This window comes from Mustela nigripes, chromosome 13, assembly GCF_022355385.1.
Source record: "Mustela nigripes isolate SB6536 chromosome 13, MUSNIG.SB6536, whole genome shotgun sequence".
Lineage (NCBI taxonomy): Eukaryota > Metazoa > Chordata > Mammalia > Carnivora > Mustelidae > Mustela > Mustela nigripes.
Window position 1 is genome coordinate 31,498,299 of NC_081569.1, and position 21,559 is coordinate 31,519,857.

The following is a 21,559-nucleotide window of genomic DNA, read 5'->3' on the forward strand; positions in this document are numbered from 1 at the left end:
AAAACAGAAATATTTTTAAAGATTTATTAAAAGTCCAGCTATTAACATACAGTACAACACTAGTTTCCGGTGTACAATATAATGACTAAACACTTCCACACATTGCCTACTGCTCATCACAAGTGCATTCCTTAATCCCTATCACCTATTTCACCCATCCACCGCCCCCCACCGCTAACCATCAGTTTGTTCTCTGTAGCAGTTATGGGTCTGTTTCTTGGTTTGCCTCTCTCTCTTTTCCCCCTTTGCTCATTTGTTTTATTTCTTAAATTCCACATATGAATGAAATCATATGGTATTTGTCTTTCTCTGACTCATTTCACTTAGCATTATTCTGTCTAGCTCCATCCATGTCATTGCAAATGGCAGGATTTCATTCCTTTTTATGGCCACATTGTATATATGTATATACCACATCTTTTTTCTCCATTCATCAGTCAATGGGCACTTGGGCTGTTTTCATAATTTGGCTATTATAGATAATGCTACTATAAACATTGGGGTGCATGTATCCCTTTGAATTAGTATTTCTGTATCCTTTGGGTAAATAGCTACAGTACAATTGCTGGATCATAGGATAGTTCCATTTTTAACTTTTTGAGGAAACTCCATACTGTTTTCCACAGTGATTACACCAATTTACATTACCACCAACAGTGCAAGAGTGTTCTCCTTGCTCTACATCATTCTCTCCAACACCTGTGGTTTCTTGTCTTGATTTTAGCCATTCTGACAGGTGTGAGGTTATATCTCATTGCAGTTTTGATTTGCATTTAACTGATGATCGGTGATGTTGAACATGTTCATGTGTCTATTGGCCCTCTGTATGTCTTCTTTGGCAAAATGTCTGTTCATGTCTTCGACCCATTTCTAAATTGGATTATTCATTTTTTGGGTGTTGAATTTTCCAAGTTTCTTGCATATTTTGGATACTAACCATTTATCAGATATGGCATTTGCAAATAGCTTCTCGCACTCTCTAAGTTGTCTTTTAGCATTGTCTATTGTCTCCTGCACTGTGAAGAAGGTTTCTATCTTGATGAAGTCCCAGTAGTTTATTTTTGCTTTTGTTTCCCTTGCTTAGGAGACATATCTAGAAAGATGTTGCCATGGCCATTGTCAAAGAAGTTACTACCTGTGTCCTCTTCTAGGATTTTTATGGTTTTCTGTATCACATTTAGGTCTTTAGTCCACTTTGATTTATTTACTTTTATTTTAGAGAGAGTGGGAGTGGGGCAGGAGAAGAGGGAGAGAGAGAATCTCAAGCAGAACCCCCACTGAGCACAGATCCTGACATGGGGCTTGATCTCACAACACTGAGGCCATGACCTGAGCCGAAATCAAGAGTCAGATGCTTATCTAAATGAGCCATTCATGCCCTCTTTAATACATCTTGAATTTATTTTTGTATGTGGTGTAAGAAAGTGGTCCAGTTTCATTGTTTTGCATGCTGCTGTCCCAATTTTCTCAACACCATTTGTTGAAGAGACTTTTTCTCAGGGAATATTTCTTCCTGCTTTGTCAAAGACCATGCAGTTATGGATTCATTTTTCACGTTTCTATTCTGTTCCATTGGTCTATGTGACTATTTTTGTGCAAATATCATACTGCTTTGATTACAGCTTTGTAATATAACTTGAAGTCTAGAATTGTGATGCCTCCAGCTTTTCTTTTTTTCTTTTTTAAAAGATTTTATTTATTTGTCAGAGAGAGAGAGAAGCACAAGCAGGGGTAGAGGTACGCAGGGGGAGGAGCAGGCTTCCCACTGAGCAGGGAGCCCAATGTGGGACTTGATCCCAGGACCATGGGATCATGACCTGAGCTGAAGGCAGATACTTAACTGACTGAGCCATCCCCAAGTCCCAAGCAAATCTTTGGCTTTTTCACAATTGCTTTTGCTATTTGGGGTCTTTGGTAGTTCCACACAAGTTTTAGGATTGTTCTAGTTCTGTGAAAAATGCTATTGGTATTTTGATAAGGATTTCATTTAATATGTAATTTTTTGTATAGTACAGACATTTAAAAAATATTTTTTCTTCTAATCCATGAGCATGGAATATCTTTCCATTTCTTCATGTCATCTTCAATTTCTTTCATCAGTGTTTTATAGTACAGGTCTTTTACCTCTTTGGTTATGTTTATTCCTAGATATTGTTTTTGGTGCAGTTGTAAGTGGGATCAATTCCTTAATTTCTCCTGCTGCTTCATTATTGGTATATAGAAATGCAACAGATTTCTGTATGTTCATTTTGCATCCTGCAACTTTACTGAATTCGTGTATCAGTTCTAGCAATTTTGTGGTTGCACCTTTTGGGTTTTCTGTATATAGTATCACATAATCTGCAAATAGTTAAAGTTTTACTTCTTCTTTGCTGATTTGGATACATCTTATTTCTTTTCATTGTCTGACTGCTGAGGCTAGGACTTACAGTACTGTATTAAGTAACAGTGGTGGAAGTGGATGTCCTTGTTTTGTTACTGATCTTAGGGGAAAACTCTAAGTTTTCCCTATTTAGGATGATATTAACTGTGGGTTTCTCATATATGGCCTTTATTATGTTATATACGTTACATGTTTCCTCTAAATCTACTTTGTTGAGGGCTTTTCATCATGAATGGTTGTTGTACTTTGTTGAATGCTTTTTCTGCATCTATTGAAATGATCATAAGGCTCTTATCCATTCTTTTATTTATGTGGTGTATCCTGTTGATTGATTTGTGAATACTGAACCACCTTGCAATCCAGGAATAAATCTCCTTAAAACCCCACTTACATCTGCAATCCTTGTTGATTTTCTGTCTAGATGATCTGCCTACTTGTGATCTCTGTGAAAATAAATAAATAAAATCTTAAAAAAAAAAACAAAAAGAACAGTAGGCAGAGAGGCAGGCAGAGAGTTGGGGGGAGGCAGGCTCCTCCCTGAGCAGAAAGCTCAATGCAGGGCACAATCGCAGGACCTCAGGATCATGACCTGAGCTGAAGATAGAGGCTTAACCCACTGAGCCACCCAGGCACCCTGAAACTGTTCTTGTTTTATTTCCATATATTTTTGTTTCATAGTTTGGAGTCTTTTTTTTTTTTGTAATCTATGATTCTGTCATATATTTCTTTATGTATCCTAAGAATACTTAAAGCCTCTATCATACTATACTGCAAATTAATCTGAAATGAATTAATATTTTGATTGTTGACTTTGAATTTTTTTCTTAATAGTTCTTTACATGTTTGGAATTCCTATTTGCAAGCACACAAATTTTTTTGTTGCCTTTTTCCTTTCTTTTTTTCCTCTCCCTTTATGCTCATTCAATTGAATGGTGTTGGGGTTTCCTTACTTTAGCCAAGTGCCCCAGTCCAGAATCAGTTCTCATAATATGGTATTTCAGATTTCCTGTTCTGCTATGTTGTCAGGGAATATCACACACCTGGTTATGAAACAATGGGTTTCTTGGTTAAGCAAGATTGTGGTTGTGTCCTTTTACCTCTTCAAAGATGTGGTTCCAAGTAAGCTACAGCCCCGGTCAGGGCTTGGTGGCTTTCCATAAGTCCCAAGTTTGAGCTAGAATGGTAAACTTACCTCTAGTCCATGTCTTGAGATGTACTTTAACTCTTTTCGCTCTACAGGAGCTATCTTCCTGTTCACTTCCGCTAGCTTTAGGACTTAGAGCCCATTAAATCCATGGCTTAAGTCAAATCACAGGCTTGTGTTTGGGTCATTTTTCTGGTTTGTGAAAATGCTTGTCTTGTTTTAACCGGACTACACTTCTCAATCTCTCATCTCTCTCCCTCCTTTCTTCTCCCACCCCCTGCCTCCCTTTCCCACCCCCTTTCCCTCTCCCCTCCACTTTTTCTATCATGCAATGTGTTTCTAGTAGAGGGAAGATATCAGAAGGGTGATTTACTGAGCTACCTTACTGGAAACTCAACTAAGCTTTTAAAGGAATTCTCTACAAGCAAAGAGAGAAAGAAGAAAATAGAGCATTCAGCTTCTAAAGGAGCAATGAAAGGTTGTCTCTTTCTTATAAGATAATGATCTTGCAAATTAGAAAGCTTAGTTACAATTACTACCCATTCCCTGCTAAAAGTCACAGACTTTATGGTTACTTTCTCCTCCTCGTTGTCCTCCTCCTCCTCCTCCTTCTTCTTCCTCTTCTTTTTATTTTTTAAAAAGAGGTTTCTTTCTTTCTTCCTTTCTTTCTTTCTAAAGAACATTTATTTATTTGTTTATTTGAAAGAGGGAGAGAGAGAGCACAAGCAAGGGGAGCAGCAGACAGAGGGAGAAGGAGGTTCCCCAAGGAGCAGGAGACTGACACGGGGCTTACTTCCAGGACCCCAGGATCATGACCAGAGCTGAAAGCAGTCGCTTAACCAACCGAGCCACCCAGGTACCCCTATGCTTATCTTCTTATAATCTAGCATCTTCCACTCTCAGACCTACTTCCTTCTTCTCATCCCACTTAAGACTTCCATCTCCTAGAGAGTCATGAACACTTAGCTCTCTTGTCAGTTTAGTCCTACAAGTAAAGTATTCAAACTGAATTATAAACAAAGCTTGTGACCTTAATAAACTCTTCATCAGTCAATGTGTGGGGTATACTTAGTGAATGGGGGTTTGGGAGGAAGGGGAGCTGGACTTCAAAAGATATATGTTTTGCAAAGGCTCTGGAATTGCCTGAGGAGCCTCTGAAATGAGGCCCCTTGAAGTAAGGAGACACAGGTCATTTTGCTGTAACTAAGGTCACCTGCTAGGAAGAGGAGCCAACATGGAGAAAGAGTTTTCTAAGACAGGGTCAAAGTGCAGTGCCAGTATATATGTATTTGCATGTGTGTCTCTAAGGAGGGTGCACACATGCATGTGCTGCTAAACTCTTATCCTTATGAATAAAAGCTAAAATATTAATTTAGGGCGCCTGGGTGGCTCAGTCGGCTAAGTGTCTGCCTTTGGCTCAGGTCATGATCCCAGGGTCCTAGGATTGAGTACCGCATTGGGCTCCCCGCTCAGTGGGGAGCCTGCCCCTCCCCACCATGCTCTCTCTCTCTCTCTCTCAAATTAATATGTAAATAAAATCTTTTCTAAAAAGATTTTATTTATTTATTTGACAGACAGAGATCACAAGTAGGCAGAGAGGCAGGCAGAGAGAGAGGAAGAAGCAGGCTCCCCACCAAGCAGAGAGCCCAATGTGGGACTTGATCCCAGGACCCTGGGATCATGACCTGAGCCGAAGGCAGAGGCTTTAACCCACTGAGCCACCCAGGCGCCCCTCTAAATAAAATCTTTTAAAAAATTTAATTTAATGGGCTTTCGGTTGCCATGTAGAAATGTTTGTGTATTCCTGATCAGGGACCAGGATTACAAAAACTACATCAATTGTAAGAACCACTTAAGTAAAATTCTCTTTAAAAAACAAGCAAACAAAAAAAGAACTACGTAATTGCTCCATGTCTGCTATGTTTGTTTTCTACAAAGGTTACCAATAAATCTCTAAATTAAACCAAAAGGACCCAAAAGCTTATCTTTAAGAGTGGCAAGGGGTGAAACTGGGCGTTTTAGTCCATTCCATTGCCAGATTTGGGGAGGAGAAGTATGGAACCTGAACCAGTAGAGTCATAATAATAGCTTCTAAAGGAATAAAGGACAAAATTAATGTCAGAGACTTTCTGCATGGAATCTGGTTTGGGTTTGAAAAGGATCTTTAACCATCCAAAGACTTACGCAGTGGCCTGAAATCATTGGCAGCCCCCCTCACTTAGTTTTACAGGGTATATAAAACATGGGGGAAAAAAAATCTTTCAACTTGGTTCACATATATATGTAGGCTGAAGAGAGTCCTTCAGCATCATCTGGCTCATTAAAACAAAATTGATGCCCAAGGAATCGAAAGAGTCACAGGCCTATGAAGAATCTGATGGAGTCTGTGGCTTTCTTCACAGAAAAGTGCATACATAAATTCTGTGTAGAATTTCAGAGAGCTTGTGGGGGGTCTGGTTAAGATCTTTTCCTACCTAGGGAGAAGCAGTGGGTTCATGTAATAAGACTGTAAGGGTTTCAAATTACCAATCCTCATAGGAAATGGATCTCACGGATTCCCCAGAGCCTACCCCCTACTCAAGCACCCTTCAGCTTCTTTGGATGGTAGGTATTATCTCCACCGGTATTCATTCCATTGTTTGCAATTCAGATTCAACAATATTAACTAAATGTCTCCACCCTGAGTGTGCTCAAGGCCACACACAAAAAGAAAATTTCAAGTATAATTAGGTGGCATCTTTCTTCATGAATCATTCTGGTCTGTAAGATCCCTGATGCCCAAAAAAGATCTCTGATCTACACACTAGTTTCTTTCTTCAGGATCCTAATCACTGCTAGTTTCTTTCTTCAGGATCCTAATCACTGCTAGTTTCTTTCCTTCAGGATCCTAATCACTGCTGTATTCTCTTAGAAATTTTTTCTTAAGTAAACTTCTATTATTTTCTTTATGACTATAATATATATATTTTAGATCCAGTGCACACAAAACACATTTCAGCAGGTTTAATGCTTTCTCCTTCAGTAACGTGGACATGATATTAGGAGAGTTTCCTAGAATCTGCACCATCATTGCCAGTTCAGCCTCTCCTCCGTTTTTAAGACAAGTAGTAGTTGGGTTTTCCTATCACCATGACTGTTCTGACTCTGATTCTGGGGTTGTTTTCTCTTCCTCAATTGTAGATTCCATATCAGACCTTAAACTTTCATCTTCATCAGGTACTACTGTAGTCACTGGGCCAACCCCCAGCCTTGACTGCTCTTTGGGAACTGCACTGACATTTCGATCAAGGGAAGGAAGTCTGAAAGTTATGTGGTTGAGGAAGGAGATGATCCCTAGAGGAGAAGAATTTGAGGTGAGTTTCAAAACAGAGATAGTCTTTTGACTTTTAAAATTCTTACTCATGCTTTCCTCAGTTCTAAAAGCCAACCCCCCTCTCCCTCAGCAGTTTCTTTATCCTCCTGTGCTCTCATTGCAATACAGTATTTCTTACATTGTAAAGACAAAGCTTGAACCTCCTGGATTCAATGATAGTTGATAGTTCCACAACTTTCTGTAAAATCTCAGGCAAGTTGCTCAACCTGTGCATGCCTTAGTTAATGGTAGAACAGGTTGCTAAATCTAGGTTTCCAGACTCCAAAATCCATGATTTCCTCACCATATCATGCTGCTTCTCCATGTATGAATGTTCTAAATAGGAACAGTCAGTGCTTCTATTTCTCCCAGACTCTACCTCCCTTTCAGGAAGGGACTTCCTCTTCCATCCTTCTTGCATTAGGCAGGGGAATGACTCACCAGAAAACGTGTATAAGAAGTCACTCCACCAATTAATATGATAGGCCCATAGGAAATCAGGCTCCAAGGCATCCTTAGCATGCCAGTGAACCTGTGCCAGAAATAGGACGAGGCAGAGGAGCAGGGAGATGGCTAGGACCAGAAGAAAAGATGTCACAATGCATCAGTGTCTTTAGTCTGCCTTGACCATCACCCCCAACTCTCCTTCTGCTTCCAGATGCCATATGTATGGCAGAATTTAAACTTAAGGATTGACCAAGATGCGAAAGAGAAAGGGGCTTCTACCTCTCCCTTGGGCTAAGTCAGCTTGCGGTGTGTTTTATATAGTAAAACAGGGCAGGTAACTGGCAACTGGGTATGAGACTAAAGAAGAGGAAAGGGACAAGAAAAAGAGGAGGAAAGCCCCACCAGGAAACTTGGTTTGTTTGACATTTTCACCCTAGTATTACCTTGCCAATCTAGGTCTGTACCTGCAATGAAGCTGAGCATGGAGACCTTCAGATCCAAGTTGGTGATTAAGCCTCCTCTTCTGGGCAGGCAAGAGCTGATGAGCCAGGCAAGGGCAACGACTATGGAGAAGAGAGAGATGAGGAAGAAAGCCCTGGAAATTTGAAGGTAATCTGCCAAGGAGGAGGAGAAAGGGAAGGCTTGGTTAGTCCAGCTGGGAACCTCTCTTAAGAAAACCAGGCAGAGGCTTAGAGAAGGGTGTGAGGACTAAGGAGGATGAAGCAGAGTTCTCCATGTGGCAACGAGGGCAAAGTAAGGATTTTATTTCCCAGTTTTTCATTGATAACTATGATTATTTCCTGTGAAGGTAAAGCCTTTATCGTAGAGCCGAAGATGATATACAAGTAGTTCTGGTTGCATGAACCCATTTAACTTAGATGTAAACTAGCTTTTTTTTTTTTTTTAAAGATTTTATTCACTTGTTTGACAGAGAGAGTGATCACAAGTAGGCAGAGAAAGAGGGGGAAGCAGGCTCCCCACAGAGCAGAGAGCCTGATGCGGGGCTCAATCCCAGGACCCCGAGATCATGACCTGAGCCGAAGGTGGAGGCTTAACCCACTGAGCCACCCAGGCGCCCCTGTAAACTAGTTCCAAAGAGATGTGACTCTAACATCACGGCATAGATTAAAACATTTTCTTATTCCTAATTCTAATTCTAAAAGTAATACGTGTTCAATATAAGCATTGGAAAGGCTGAAAAATACCAAGAAGCAGGAAGAAAAACAGCTACAATCCCACTACTAAGGGCAGCTACTATTAGCATTTTATATATTTTTTCCCAGTATTTTTCTATCCTCTGTACATAGTGGATACGATACTAAAAATCAAGTGATTTTTTTTTCCTTAAGATTCTTAGGTAAGATTTTCCCCCCAAATCACCTGTTGTTAACATCATTTTTAATTTTATTTAATTTATCATATTAACATGTTTCACTTAATTATTTAACCATTGTTGAACTTGTAGTTCATTTCTATTTGTTTTTTCTCTTTTAAATATATCTGACTTGCATGTGCCTTGTCAGCCGATGACTACAAAATGAAGTCCTATTTACTTAAACTCCTATACTGTAATAATTTCAAGCTTGAATTTACTGCATTGCAGGAATTTAACATCCTAAAAATATCTTCTATTTGCTTTTTTCTTTTTCCCCTGAGAGTTCCTCAAGACCCTTCCTTGCAGTTGCTCAGAGAGAGGTCTGCTAAAAAGGTCTTTAGCTCCAAAGCCCTTACCCAAGCACCATAACACTTCTTCCCTCACCTCCTGGCTCAAGATCTCTGCTTTCTGCAGACCAGATGTTGGTAAGAGAGAAGAAGGGGCATGCCCAAAATTACTTTTTGCTACAACCTCCCTAATATGAAACAGATCCTTCCCTTGACTTCCACAGCAATTTTTTAAGATACATGCACCCCAATGTTTATAGCATTATCTACCAATAGCCAAATTATGGAAACAGCCTATGTCCATTGATTGATGAATGGATAAAGAAGATGTGATCTAGATATATAGATATATACACACATCTATCCATATCTCTATTGTGTCTACATATCTATATCTGTGTTGCTACATCCATCTGTTGTGGACTATCAGTCAGCCATAAAAAAACAATGAAATCTTGCCATCTGCAATGACATGGATGAATCTAGAAAGTATAATGCTAAGTGAAATAAGTCAGAGAAAAGACAAATACCACATGATTTCACTCATATATAGAATGGAGGAAACAAAACAAATGAGCAAAGAGAAAAAAGAGAGAGGGGGGCAAACCAAGAAACAGACTCTTAACTCTAGAACACAAACTGATGGTTACCAGAGGGGAGGTGATTGGGGGTGGGGGATGGTGAAATAGGTGATGGGGACTAAGGAGGGTACGTGTTGTGATAAACGCTGGGTGCTGTAGGGAGGTGTTGAATCACCATATTGGACACCTGAAACTAATATAACACCGTATGTTAACTATCTGTAATTTAAATAAAAGCCTTTTAAAAAAGAAATAAAGGATAACACACAATTGCAAGTAAATAAAGCTCTTCTGAGATGCTACAGATCCAACAATCTCTTCAATATCCTTTAGAAGGTGCCTCCTTGTCTAGCTTCATTCCTGTCTCAAGGTAGCAGGGGCCAGCTCGTCTCTACCACCGAAAATTCTCTAAGGACTTCTATGCCTGAGAATCCTAGTTCAGCTTCCAACTAACCAAGAGAGAAGAAAATATATTAAAGCTTATCCCAGATTAAGATCTGCCTCTTAAGTCTCATTTTCTTTTCTAGAACTCACCCCTTACTAACATCATTGATAATTTTAAAGTCAATGAAGGGAAACCACATGCCTACCCACAGAGGTGAGTTGTTCTGTGGCCAAAACAAGTTAGCCACATTAAAACAAGATAACTCGGGGTGTCTGGGTGGGTCAGTCATTTAAGCATCTGCCTTCAGTCATGATCTCAGGGTCCTGGGATTGAGCCCTGCATCAGGGTCCCTGCTTAGCGGAGAGCCTCCTTCTCCCTCACCTTCTGCCTGCTGCTCTGCCTACTTGTGTTCTCTATCTCTGTCAGATAAATAAATAAAATCTTTTTAAAAAATGATAACCCAAGAGCAACGCATTTCCTGAAACCTGGGTCACACAGAATTAGCAAGATATGTAGCCAGTCAGAACCATCAGCCTGCTTTTAGCTGCATGAAGCCCAGTGTGATAGGCATCATTCCTGGTATTTAGCCCACAGTCCCCCACAGGACCTAGAAGCCCTTGCCTATAGCCCTGGCCCTTTGCCTGCAGTCCCCCAACCATAGCTAATTGGAAAAAGGAAGGAACTCTGACCTATGTTGGATTAATTTTATTCTTATGCTTGGGAATTTGGATTTGAGACTGATTGATGCCACTTTACTCATATATAGAACTTTGCTTTCTTGAACCAAGAAGATAGATACAGGGCGCCTGGGTGGCTCAGTGGGTTAAGCCACTGCCTTCGGCTCAGGTCATGATCTCAGGGTCCTGGGATCGAGTCCCGCATCGGGCTCTCTGCTCAGCAGGGAGCCTGCTTCCTCCTCTCTCTCTCTGCCTGCCTCTCTGCCTACTTATGATCTCTCTCTGTCAAATAAATAAATAAAATCTTTAAAAAAAAAAAAAAGAAGATAGATACATTGCCACTGAAACAGCGATATCACTTTTTGTGCATTTGCATACTAGTAAACAGGAAAAACTGAGCTGTAGTGATAAAGCAAAGCATAAACAAAGATGAGCGTCAAAGCATCTCTAAAGAGACTGAGTGGTAGGCTTGATTTTTCTTCGTGAGATCCCAGTCTCTTCTGGAATCTCCTAAGGGACAACAAACTTCCTGCCTTTGGGAATCTATGAGATTCTTCCGAATCTTCATAAATAGGTTCACTCTGTAGCTTATGCTAGTACAAGTGAAATAACAACATGAAAGTGTACTAAGATACCTAGTCCAAGTCCTAAGACATGTTACAGTCTAGTCTTTCTTCCATCAATGAGGGGAAGACTTGCCTTCATGTTCTTACAATCTTCTCTTAGATCCTCATCTCCTGAAACTACATAAACAAGATCACTCACACCCCCAAAGGAACAACTGAAGAGTTACATCATAGAATAGTCTCACTTCCCAAGGAAGCAAGTCAACTAGTTATAATCATACAAAACTAATTATCTGACCAAACTAAACACTTGGCTCCATTATATAAAATGGGTGTATTTGTTTAACTTCATAGTTTTTTTTTTTAAATTCACTGAGCAAAATAAAAGAAACATCCTAGAGCTGAGTTTGAGCCTCCATCTCCTCTAAGACCAAAAGCCACCAGCTTTTAAACATCAGTTTTTACAGCAGCTTACTTGACAAAGTTTCAAAGATCTTAGGACCTAAGTTATAAAAGGCACTACTTTTTGATAAGACGCTTTGGTCCAGTGAAAGAGAAGTGTCCTAGATATAAGAAACACCCACCTAGGTCATCTGTATCCAAACATTTCTGAAGATTTCCTTAGTCATATTCTTGGATGCGAACTTGGGTGCAGAAAAAGCAAGGCAAACATCCCAGTTTACTGAAGGCAATGAAGCTAACGCCTTGGGAAGAAAGGGGATGTCAATTTCAATTTGGAGAGGAAGAAATCTGAATGTTTGAAAAGCTTACTAAGGTCCTCGGTAGGGCCCTCAGGGTCATCACAGTCAGTGATTCTGTACTTCAGAGCACCATCAGGTAGGACATAAAAGCTACTGGAAGGAATACGACCCTACCAGAAACCAGTAACGATTCTCAGCGAACTGAGAACACTCACCATTTGGCGGTTTGTAACTGGTGGGCAGGATCTCCTACTGTTATGAAAGTAAAACTTTGTCCTGGAGGTTCTGGAAGGTGAGAGGGGCAGGGCTATACATCACCTTGCTCTTGCTCTAACAAATAAGCTTCGTTAACACTAGATGCTCTTTTCCTTTATAGGTGTTGACACTCTGGAAGGAATCAGTGGAGGAAGCCAAGATGACATGAGAAGGAAGAAGCATAGGAGAGAAGCCAGCCATAGGAAAGGCCAAGCACCTGGCACTCCGCTGTATAAAAGAGATTTGGGGGGTGGGATTCCTCTCACTGCATCCTAAGTCCTTCAGCAAAAATCAAAGCCAGGATAGGGAGGTAGTGCTCCGAAAGAGTCAGGATCCTTTTAACATGAAGGAGCTAAGACTGAGTAAGTGGAGGTGGGGTGTGGATATGGATAAAGAAGGTACTGCTGAGGAATTGACCCATTTATTTAGCCAAATATAACCTCCACGCTGTTGACATCACACCTTCATTCCAACCACACAAAGGTGAGACAAAACCTCCCCAGACTCAAGGAAAAGAAGGTGGTTTGGGAATGAAAAAAGTCGTGGATGGGGACCAGCACCATGGAGAGGAGGCTGTGAAACTGGCTGAGGATTCAGGTTCCCTGGTAACCCCATTGGAGTGTCAGAATCAAGCATCCCCACCCAGCTTGGCTGTGTCTCATGTGCAGTGGTTCCCAGGCCCTGGCTCTGGAGGCCCCAGTGCTTTGACTAAAAGACCTACCCTGCTTCCCTACAGTCCTCCAGATGGTTCAAGTTACCCTCTGCGCCAAAACATTCCTTTACGCCACGGTCTGATCTCACCTGTGCTATAGGAGAGTTAAGAGAAGGGTCTGTTCCACACTTGAGACTTAGGAATAAAAGTGAATAATGGTGTCTACTACTCCCCACCCCTTTCCCATTCCATTAGCAACTACAGCAGAGAAGCCATCAGTCATCTAGAACCAGGTCAAGTCAGAGCCAGAGCCACAGTGGGACACAAGACCAGGAGCACACATATTCCTGAGAACACCTGAGAGAGTCCCCATGAAACTCAGAAATGACAGGTTTACCATAATAAAGGGGGCTAAATTCTCACTGTCAGTAGGTAAAAATTCAAAGTTCTCGAATTTGGATAATAATGTTTGGGGCAATGATAATATATTGTCACAGGTTGATGAGACCTAGACATACCCATTACATTTGGGGAATTCATTATGAGCTCTGTATTGCAGACTACTTACTTAGAATTGGGACTAGTGAACATTGGAAATAGGGTAGATACTTGACTTATAATTGTGTACTTAAAGGACTCAGTTGACCTTCTCTAAATCATTAACAGTTGGACTCAGGTGAATTCCAGGCTGCAAGAAATAAACTATTTGCTGTTGTGGCAAATTCCAAGATTTTTTAAAAAGATTTTATTTATTTGACAGAGAAAGAGAGAGAGAGAGAGAGAGAGAGAGAGAGAGAGAGAAAACAAGCACATGCAGGGGGAGTGGCAGGTAGGGGAGCAGCAGGCTCCCTGCTGAGCAAGGGGCCTGATGTGGGGCTCAACCCCAGGACCATGGAATCATGACCTGAGTCAAAGGGCAGTTGCTTAACTGGCTGAGCCACCCAGATGCCCCCAAATTCCAAGATTCTGACTCATTAAACATTAAAATAATAATCTCAAGTCCTGAGTTTTAGCCTGGGCACAATTACATACATATGATTGCAGCTCAATTTTTATGTCTATATCTTCTACTCCTTTTATGCCTGTATCTTACACTCATGAATTCCTAGAATTTCTCTAGAAATGGAATTCGTGAGTGTAAACCTCTGGATACACATAATCATATTGCTTTGGTTATACCCACTTATGGTCCTCAGTATTGTGTATCATTTAAAAATCTCTGCTAATGTCATGTTTAAAAAATCCTATCTCATTGTTCATTTGATTTGCCTTTCTTTAATGATCGATTAAGGTTAAATGATTTTTCCTATGTTTATTAGACATTTTTAGTGTCTGTTCTGTGAACTGTTTATTAAGAATTTATTTATTGGGGGTATTCACCTTTTTATTAATAATGTGTTTTTTTAAATATCAATAACATTTAGCCTTTTATCTTTCATATTTGTTGCAAATATTTTCCCTAGTTTTTCTATGAAGCTGAAGAATGCAATTGAATTATCTGCTTGCCTTTGATTTTAGTTTCATCTCAAGATCTTGCTCCTTAGCTCCACATAGCGTTGATGCTCTAGCTCAGGGTGGAGCCTAAGTGCAACGCCCAACCCCACCTCCAGCATCTGGGGCCCCTGCTTGTCTGACAAGGAAACATAAATGCTTCTTTCATGCATGTTTTCTTTCACAATACCTGTTTCTCTGTGTAAATGTATTTTTTGAGGATGATGGGGAAACTGTTTAGTGTAGTTATGTCTTTCCTCTAAGTTTTGGTTCTGATTTAAAAACTTAGAGGGACGCCTAGGTGGCTCAGTTGTTAAGCATCTGCCTTCAGCTCATGTCATGATCCCAGGTTCCTGGGATCGAGCCTCACATCGGGCTCCCTGCTCAGTGGGAAGTCTGCTTCTCCCTCTCTCACTCTCCCTGCCTGTGTTCCGTCTCTCTCTGTCAAATAAATAAATAAAATAAAATAAAAACCTCATGCATATAGTATCTTCTGGACCTATAAACTTACTTTTAAATGTTTTGTATTGCATTTTTTAAAAAATTATTTATTTATTTATTTGACAGACAGAGATCACAAGTAGGCAGAGAGGCAGACAGAGAGAGAGAGAGAAAGAGAGAGAGAGGAGGAAGCAGGCTCCCTGGAGAGCAGAGAGCATGATGTGGGGCTCGATCCCAGGACCCTGGGATCATGACCTGAGCCGAAGGCAGAGGCTTTAACCCATGAGCCACCCAGGCACCCCTTGTATTGCATTTTTAGATTTACCTAAATTCACATAAAATTTGACGTTAATAACTTGTTTTAAATAGCTAGCATTTGTTATACTGCATATTTGACATGCATTTGTATTCCCTTCTACTGTTAGCAGAAGAACAAATTGACCTTAGAAGTTAAATCTGGGGCGCCTAGGTGGCTCAGTCGGTGAAGAATCTGCCTTCACCTCAGGTCATTGATCTCAGGATTCTAGGATTGAGCCCCACATGGGGCTCCATGCTCAGTGGTGAGTCTGCTTCTCCTTCCCCCTACTTGTGTGCTCTCTCTCTCATACTCTCTCTCTCAAATAAATAAAATCTTAAAGAAAAAAAAATTTTTAAAGATTTTTTTTTTTATTTGACAGAGAGAAATCACAAGTAGATGGAGAGGCAGGCAGAGAGAGAGAGAGAGGGAAGCAGGCTCCCTGCTGAGAGCCTGATGCGGGACTCGATCCCAGGACTCTGAGATCATGACCTGAGCCGAAAGCAGCGGCTTAACCCACTGAGCCACCCAGGCGCCCAAAAATTTTTAAAGATTTTTATCTATTTATTTGATAGACAGAGAGAGATCACAAGTAGGCTGAAGGCAGGCAGAGAGAGAGAGAGGGAAGCAGGCTCCCCGCTGAGAAGAGAGCCCGATGTGGAGCTCGATCCCAGGACCCTGAGATCATGACCTGAGCTGAAGGCAGAGGCTTAAACCACTGAGCCACCCAGGTGCCCCAAAAGAAAAAATTTTTAAAAGTTAAATCTGATGGAGGCTGAGACATTTCACTTTGTTTCCCAATTCTGATCAATTACTTGTATTTCTACAACCACATTAGAATACTCACCACATTGCTTCGCAGTGACAGCTTATAAAGGCCCAGAGAGTTCTTCCCAGAGACTAAAGAGAGTATCAGCTACTAAGCTGGGAGAGGAAGCAACCAGGAGTCAGAGGGAGAAAGGGTACACTGAGAACACCTAGGAAAAGCATGGCTACATTCACAATTTGCCTGAGACCGGTCTTGAACTCAAAGAGGTGAGGGTAAAGAGATCTTGAAGGAGGAGAGACGAAGAGCCAACATGGCTGAAAGCTCTGGGAACTGTGGGGCCTGGTTCGGTGGCACTCACAGGGTGGTTTGGGTGTGCCGCTCCAGCACAGTTCATGGCTGCATGAGATCCAGAGTCCTGCGTAGAGCTCAAAGCCATTCTTGATCACCAGGAATTGCACCCAGCTCAGTGGGGTTGAGCAGATCAACATTAGGAGACCAAAACCACACAGGCTGCCACAGAACATTCGGATGTAGATGTGTGTCTGATCCACATGCTGCTGCCGCCTCTGGGGTGGCATCGTGACATTCAGATGTTTGCTGACGGGGAGGGTAGGCTATAAGGATGAGGGAAATATTGCCTACCAAAAAGATCACCCTTGATCCCCAGGGTCTCCAACTCATCTCTCCCTTAAGGATCCCCATGTGGGTTTGATCTGTGGATGTCTCTCCCTACCCAGGGTGATCTTTTCTCTATCTTTAGGACACTCCGTCTAGGCCCGCCTTTAAGTAAGTCCTCTTCCTCCCGTCTGACCTACAATTAGGTACCTCCTCACCCTTTGGTATTTCCGGTTCCCCTGAATTTTGGGAGCCTTGGGATTATGGAAGGTCAAGACTAAATTTTGCCTCTTCTCCATCTTGGCAGCCAGCTTGCTTTCTAACTGCCACGGAACTTGCCTCCGCCCCTCCCACACGCGCGGGCAGATTCCATGTCTGTTTTGCATTCTGGGTCGGACTGGATCAGGAACAAATGATCCCATGTTAATCAGGTGCCTGTGTATCTGATGGGCCCCACCCTCCCTTTTCTGACCCCTTTTAGCTCCTTCATTAAATAAATCCATAAATATTCTGTTGGCAGTTACTGTGTGTCAGGATTTGTGCTAGGACCTGAACCAGAAAGATGAATGAGGCACAGCTTCCTAATAGCAAATAAAGATGTTAACTCAGATGTCTTTAGGACTCAGTAGTATGGGGTTAGAATTCAAGATTATGGGTAGCCTCGATGGCGTTCACACTCTTGCCCCTCTGCTAAGTGGAAGGCCGCTGGTGTGTCTCCGTAGGTTCAGAAGCCAGTGGGTCAGCCATGGCTGGGCATTCAGCATCCAGCCTTTTCTTCCTTTCTTGCTCCAGTTCCCATTCTTCAATGCCCTCTACTCATGAAGCCATTGAAGGGCGTTACACCCCTGCCTGCCGCTGCCAGTGCTGACAGGGCCCACTGTGAAAATGCCAGTCTCCCCAGCGCAGGGGGCTACCCGCCAGTGTGCTGAAAGCTACCATTCACAATCCTGCTTCAGGCTTGGGCTCTGTGTGAAAGCAAGGAGAATGGCCTTGCCCTGCTTCCAGAGGAGCTCAAAGTCTTCTTTTCAAACAACTCTCTCAGCGTTGGTCCTAACTCCTCCTCCCACAAGGGCTCAAAATTACTCCAAGATGCTGAACAGACGCCATCCTGTTCCCCATCCTGGACATTTATTCAAATAAATGCCCAGCTGCACTGCCAGCTCTTGTTTTCCATGAGCAGATAAATTCTGAGTCCTAAATTTGGGCTGAATCAGAATGCCCCATCACACTTTTCTCCTAGCATGCCTTCTCGCCCGCCCCAACCTGTCGAAACCTATACTTTATGTCAGCTGTGGGGGACAACTGGCACTTAGCTTGCTTATGTCCATGCTTTAGCATGAAGTCCTCTTTCTCCAAAAGTGTCATTTGACTCTCTGATTCCCGGTACTTAACCCAATGCCTGAAAAGAAAAGAATAGGAATGAATGAGCAACATATATATATACATATATATACATATATATATGTATATACATATATATGTGTATATATATGAAATTTATTTATTTGAGAGAAGGAGAGAGGGAGATCACAAGCAGGGGAGAAGGGTAGAAGGAGAAGCAGGCTCCCCCTGCTTGAGCAGGGAGAGCCTGATGTGGAATTCGATCTCAGGACCTTGGGATCATGACCTGAGCTGAAGGCAGATGCTTGACCGACTGAGCACCCCACAATATATTTTTATATAAAAGATAGAGGTTGGTACACAGGACAGCATGGTTAACATTGCCAGAGGAAAATTAGGGAGGGTTTACTGGAAGAGGTATTAGCTAGATTTCAAAGCAATTTTCCAGGTAACTGAGGTGACGGGACATTTGAGGTGAGGAGAATAGTATGTCTCAAGGCAGGAAGCCATGGACAGCATGAGGTTCTCGGGGCACTAGAAGCACTGGTTCTACTACGTACAAACTCCAAGGGGAGAGTTGAGGGCTGCAGATAGAGGCCAGAGCTAGATCATAAAAAGTCCAATTACATTGTGATGTTTCAATTAACGTGATATGCTAGCACTACTGGCTTGATTATAGGAAAGACTTTTCCATCTGCAGCAAACTGGCTTGCAAGGCATGACTATGAGCTGCAAACGCATGCCTAGGGAGCTAGACATAGGCATCGAATATGCAGGCCTGCATTTCAGTCCCCATTCTAGCACTTACTTAGTTCCAGCACTCACTGGCTAGATCCCTTGGGGCAATTTCCTTAACCTCACTGAACATCAGTTTCTTCTTCTCTAAAACCGGGTTAATAATCATTCCTGCCTCATAGAATTCTGTGATGATTCAATGAGATAATATGCACAAAGCTCTTAGCACAGCGCCTTAATATGTGCTCAGTAAATACTATTATTTTTAATTTTTTTAGTATTCTCTACATCTTGCGATCAAGAGTCACATGCTGCCCCAACTGAGCCAGCCACACTCATTTTTTTTTTTAATTGTCTTTCCAAGTTTGCTGGAGCATGACCTTGGAACAGGCCATCCCAAGACAGATGAAATTCTAATGTTGATGGATAAAACATGTCACCCTAAACCAGAACATTACTGAAGAGAGGATATTGATGTAATGGGGGATAACAGGTCATTTTGTGACCAGTGTCTGATTGGTAAATGATGCAATTCTCAGCTATTGAAAGAACAGGTCAGGCACCACTGGACTCTAGGGCCTACTGAAAGGTTGGATGCTCTGGCCAACCAGGAACTTACTAGGGCCTATATGCATATGACAAAACAAGCATTTATGCATTACTGGGGGCTGTGTATCCTGCCATTTCCCCACTTTAAAAGGCAGTTTGGGGTCCCCAGCCTGTGCAGCAGCCACTGACCTGGAGCCTGTCGGGTCCAGGAGAAGCGTCTACTGCCAATCTGACACAATATGGAGCTGCAGAAACCAGATTATAGGGGATCTTTATGCTCCCAGCCCCTCCCTGCAGAATCCTGGAGCTCTGCTCTTGCATTGAGGCCCTTCAATGTGGAACTGGCTCAGGCTGGTTAAGGACTCAGTCTCTGAGAAAACAATTAGACTGATGTGAATGCAGTTTTGAAAAAAAAATGTGGATGGTATATCTTGTAACATTCCACCACAGCAGCCGGTGGCCCGTGAACTAGGGGAGACACCAGAGGAGGCAAGCCCCACATCTGGGCCCCAGACTGACCTCGCAGAGCCCCAGAGGGAATGAAAAGCCAGGCTCCCACCATAGGGGACTGAGAAAAAAAGCAGCTGGGAAACTGCCATCAAAAGATACACTCTGACTAAAATACGGCTTATGACAATCACTGGTAAAGAGACAAAATTTGGATGACAAAGTCTATCATAACACCAGGAACTGAAAAACTATGCTGAAAACGCGCAGACCTCTCCTCTTCATTTAACACTAGAACTACTGGGTAAAAAGGAACTTCATACAGCTCATGCCACAAGTCACATGGGAAAAGCACAGGGCATTGTCACATGTTTGAGAGCAACACCCTATCGTGGTAGAAGGAGAGGGGTGTTCCTTCCCTTAGATATTTGTATGCTTGACAAATACAATACATGGTGTTTCACAAGAGGATTTTCTATAGAAGAACCAAGATATAAATGTGAGGGATGAAATATTTGTGTCATTGCTAGGCCAGCATGCTGGCGCTTAAAGCATGCTAGGCCCTTCTGCAAAAGTGTTCTTGTGAAAGCATTTCCTGCTTTTCTTCAAGTTGCTCTGGAGGACTACTTAAAGAAAATCCAACAAATAAATTTTTACATATTCCAACCATCTTTCCAAAAGAATGCTTCCATTACTTCCATTATTTGTATATTCAGTCATGAAGAAAAAGAACTTAAAATAATTTCATGGCATTGGTAACCAAACCCAGTTTGGTTAGAAGAAAACAGAGTAATATGTTTGTGACCTTGCAGTGGGTCAAGAATTGTTTTTAAACAGGACTTCTATGCAGCACCTGTGTGGGTCAGTCATTAAGCAGCTGACTGTGGTTCAGGTCATGATTTCAGGGTCCTGGGATTAAGCCCCACTTCAAGCTCCCTGCTCAGTGGGGAGTCTGCTCCTCTCTCCCTCTGTCTGCTGTTCCCCCTGCTTGTGTTCTCTCTCTCTCTCTCTCTCTCAAATAAATAAAATCTTTAAAAATAAATAAACTAACAGGACTTCTAGGGATGCCTGGGTGGCTCAGTCAGTTTGGGTGTCTGCTTTCGTCTCCATTCGTGGTCCTAGGGTCCTGGGATTGAGCTCCACATTGGGCTCCTGCTTCTCTCTCTCCCTCTGCTGTTCCCCTGCTTGTACTTCCCCTCTCTCTCTCAAATAAATGAATAGAATCTTAATAAAATAAAACAAGATAAAATAAAATGAGGACTTCTATTCACAAGAAGATACCACTGAGAACGTAAAAAGGCAATCCATAGAGTGGAGTAAGATCTTTTCAATATGTATATCTAACAAAAAACTCATAGCAAGAATATATAAAGAACACTTGCAAATCAATGAGAGAGACAACCTAATCAAGAAAGGAGCGGAGTCCTTAACTGACGTTTTGCCAGACATGACAACAGCTAATAAACATAAAACGGTGCTCAACTTTATTAGTAATGATGAAAATGCAAATTAAAACCATAATGCACCAGGGCACCTGGGAATTTGGGATTGATTTAATAATGAATGACTTTTGAGATAGATGATTTTTTAATAGGAATAGAATAGCACTTATGATTGTGCCTCAATTAAAGTTTTGGCAGTCCTACTTACTAGCTCTTTGATGTTGAGCCCATTATCTAGCCGCCTATACATCAATTTTCGTATATGTGAAATGGGAATGATGGTACCTTCCTCCCAGGGCAGTTATGAGAATTGTATGAATTAATGTTTGAAAAGCATTAGAATGGTGCTCAGCGCATAGTATGATATTTGGGTTTCTTAATCATGTAATGCCTAAAATTAAGTAAAAGTAGCCTCTGATCATGTATATGTAGAGAAAAGAATAAACTTTAAGTTATACAAAATTTTATTTTATCCTTTCAAAACTCCTGTTTTGTATTTATTTTTTTTCCTATTTTGTATTTAAATGTGCTTCTTCAAATGACAACTACTCTGTGTCTATAATTTATAAATTGTAGGGGGCTGTGCAATTACTTTTTGTGCTGGATCATGACAATTTGACAACTGCCAT

At 41.6% G+C, this 21,559-nt stretch overlaps 1 protein-coding gene and 1 pseudogene across 1 annotated transcript; one reads left to right on the plus strand and one right to left on the minus strand.

Moving 5' to 3' along the window:
- Nucleotides 1-6,651: 6,651 nt before the first annotated feature.
- On the minus strand, nucleotides 6,652-16,715 carry TMEM202 (transmembrane protein 202). Its single transcript, XM_059372067.1, has 5 exons — nucleotides 16,635-16,715; nucleotides 16,160-16,415; nucleotides 7,791-7,940; nucleotides 7,321-7,452; nucleotides 6,652-6,860 (listed from the first exon to the last, which is right to left on the minus strand). The coding sequence occupies exons 1-5, from the start codon at nucleotides 16,713-16,715 to the stop codon at nucleotides 6,652-6,654; spliced, it is 828 nt and encodes a 275-aa protein (XP_059228050.1).
- Nucleotides 16,716-17,234: 519 nt separating this feature from the next.
- On the plus strand, nucleotides 17,235-20,225 carry LOC131999274 (NADH dehydrogenase (ubiquinone) complex I, assembly factor 6-like; annotated as a pseudogene).
- The last annotated feature ends 1,334 nt before the right edge of the window (nucleotides 20,226-21,559 follow it).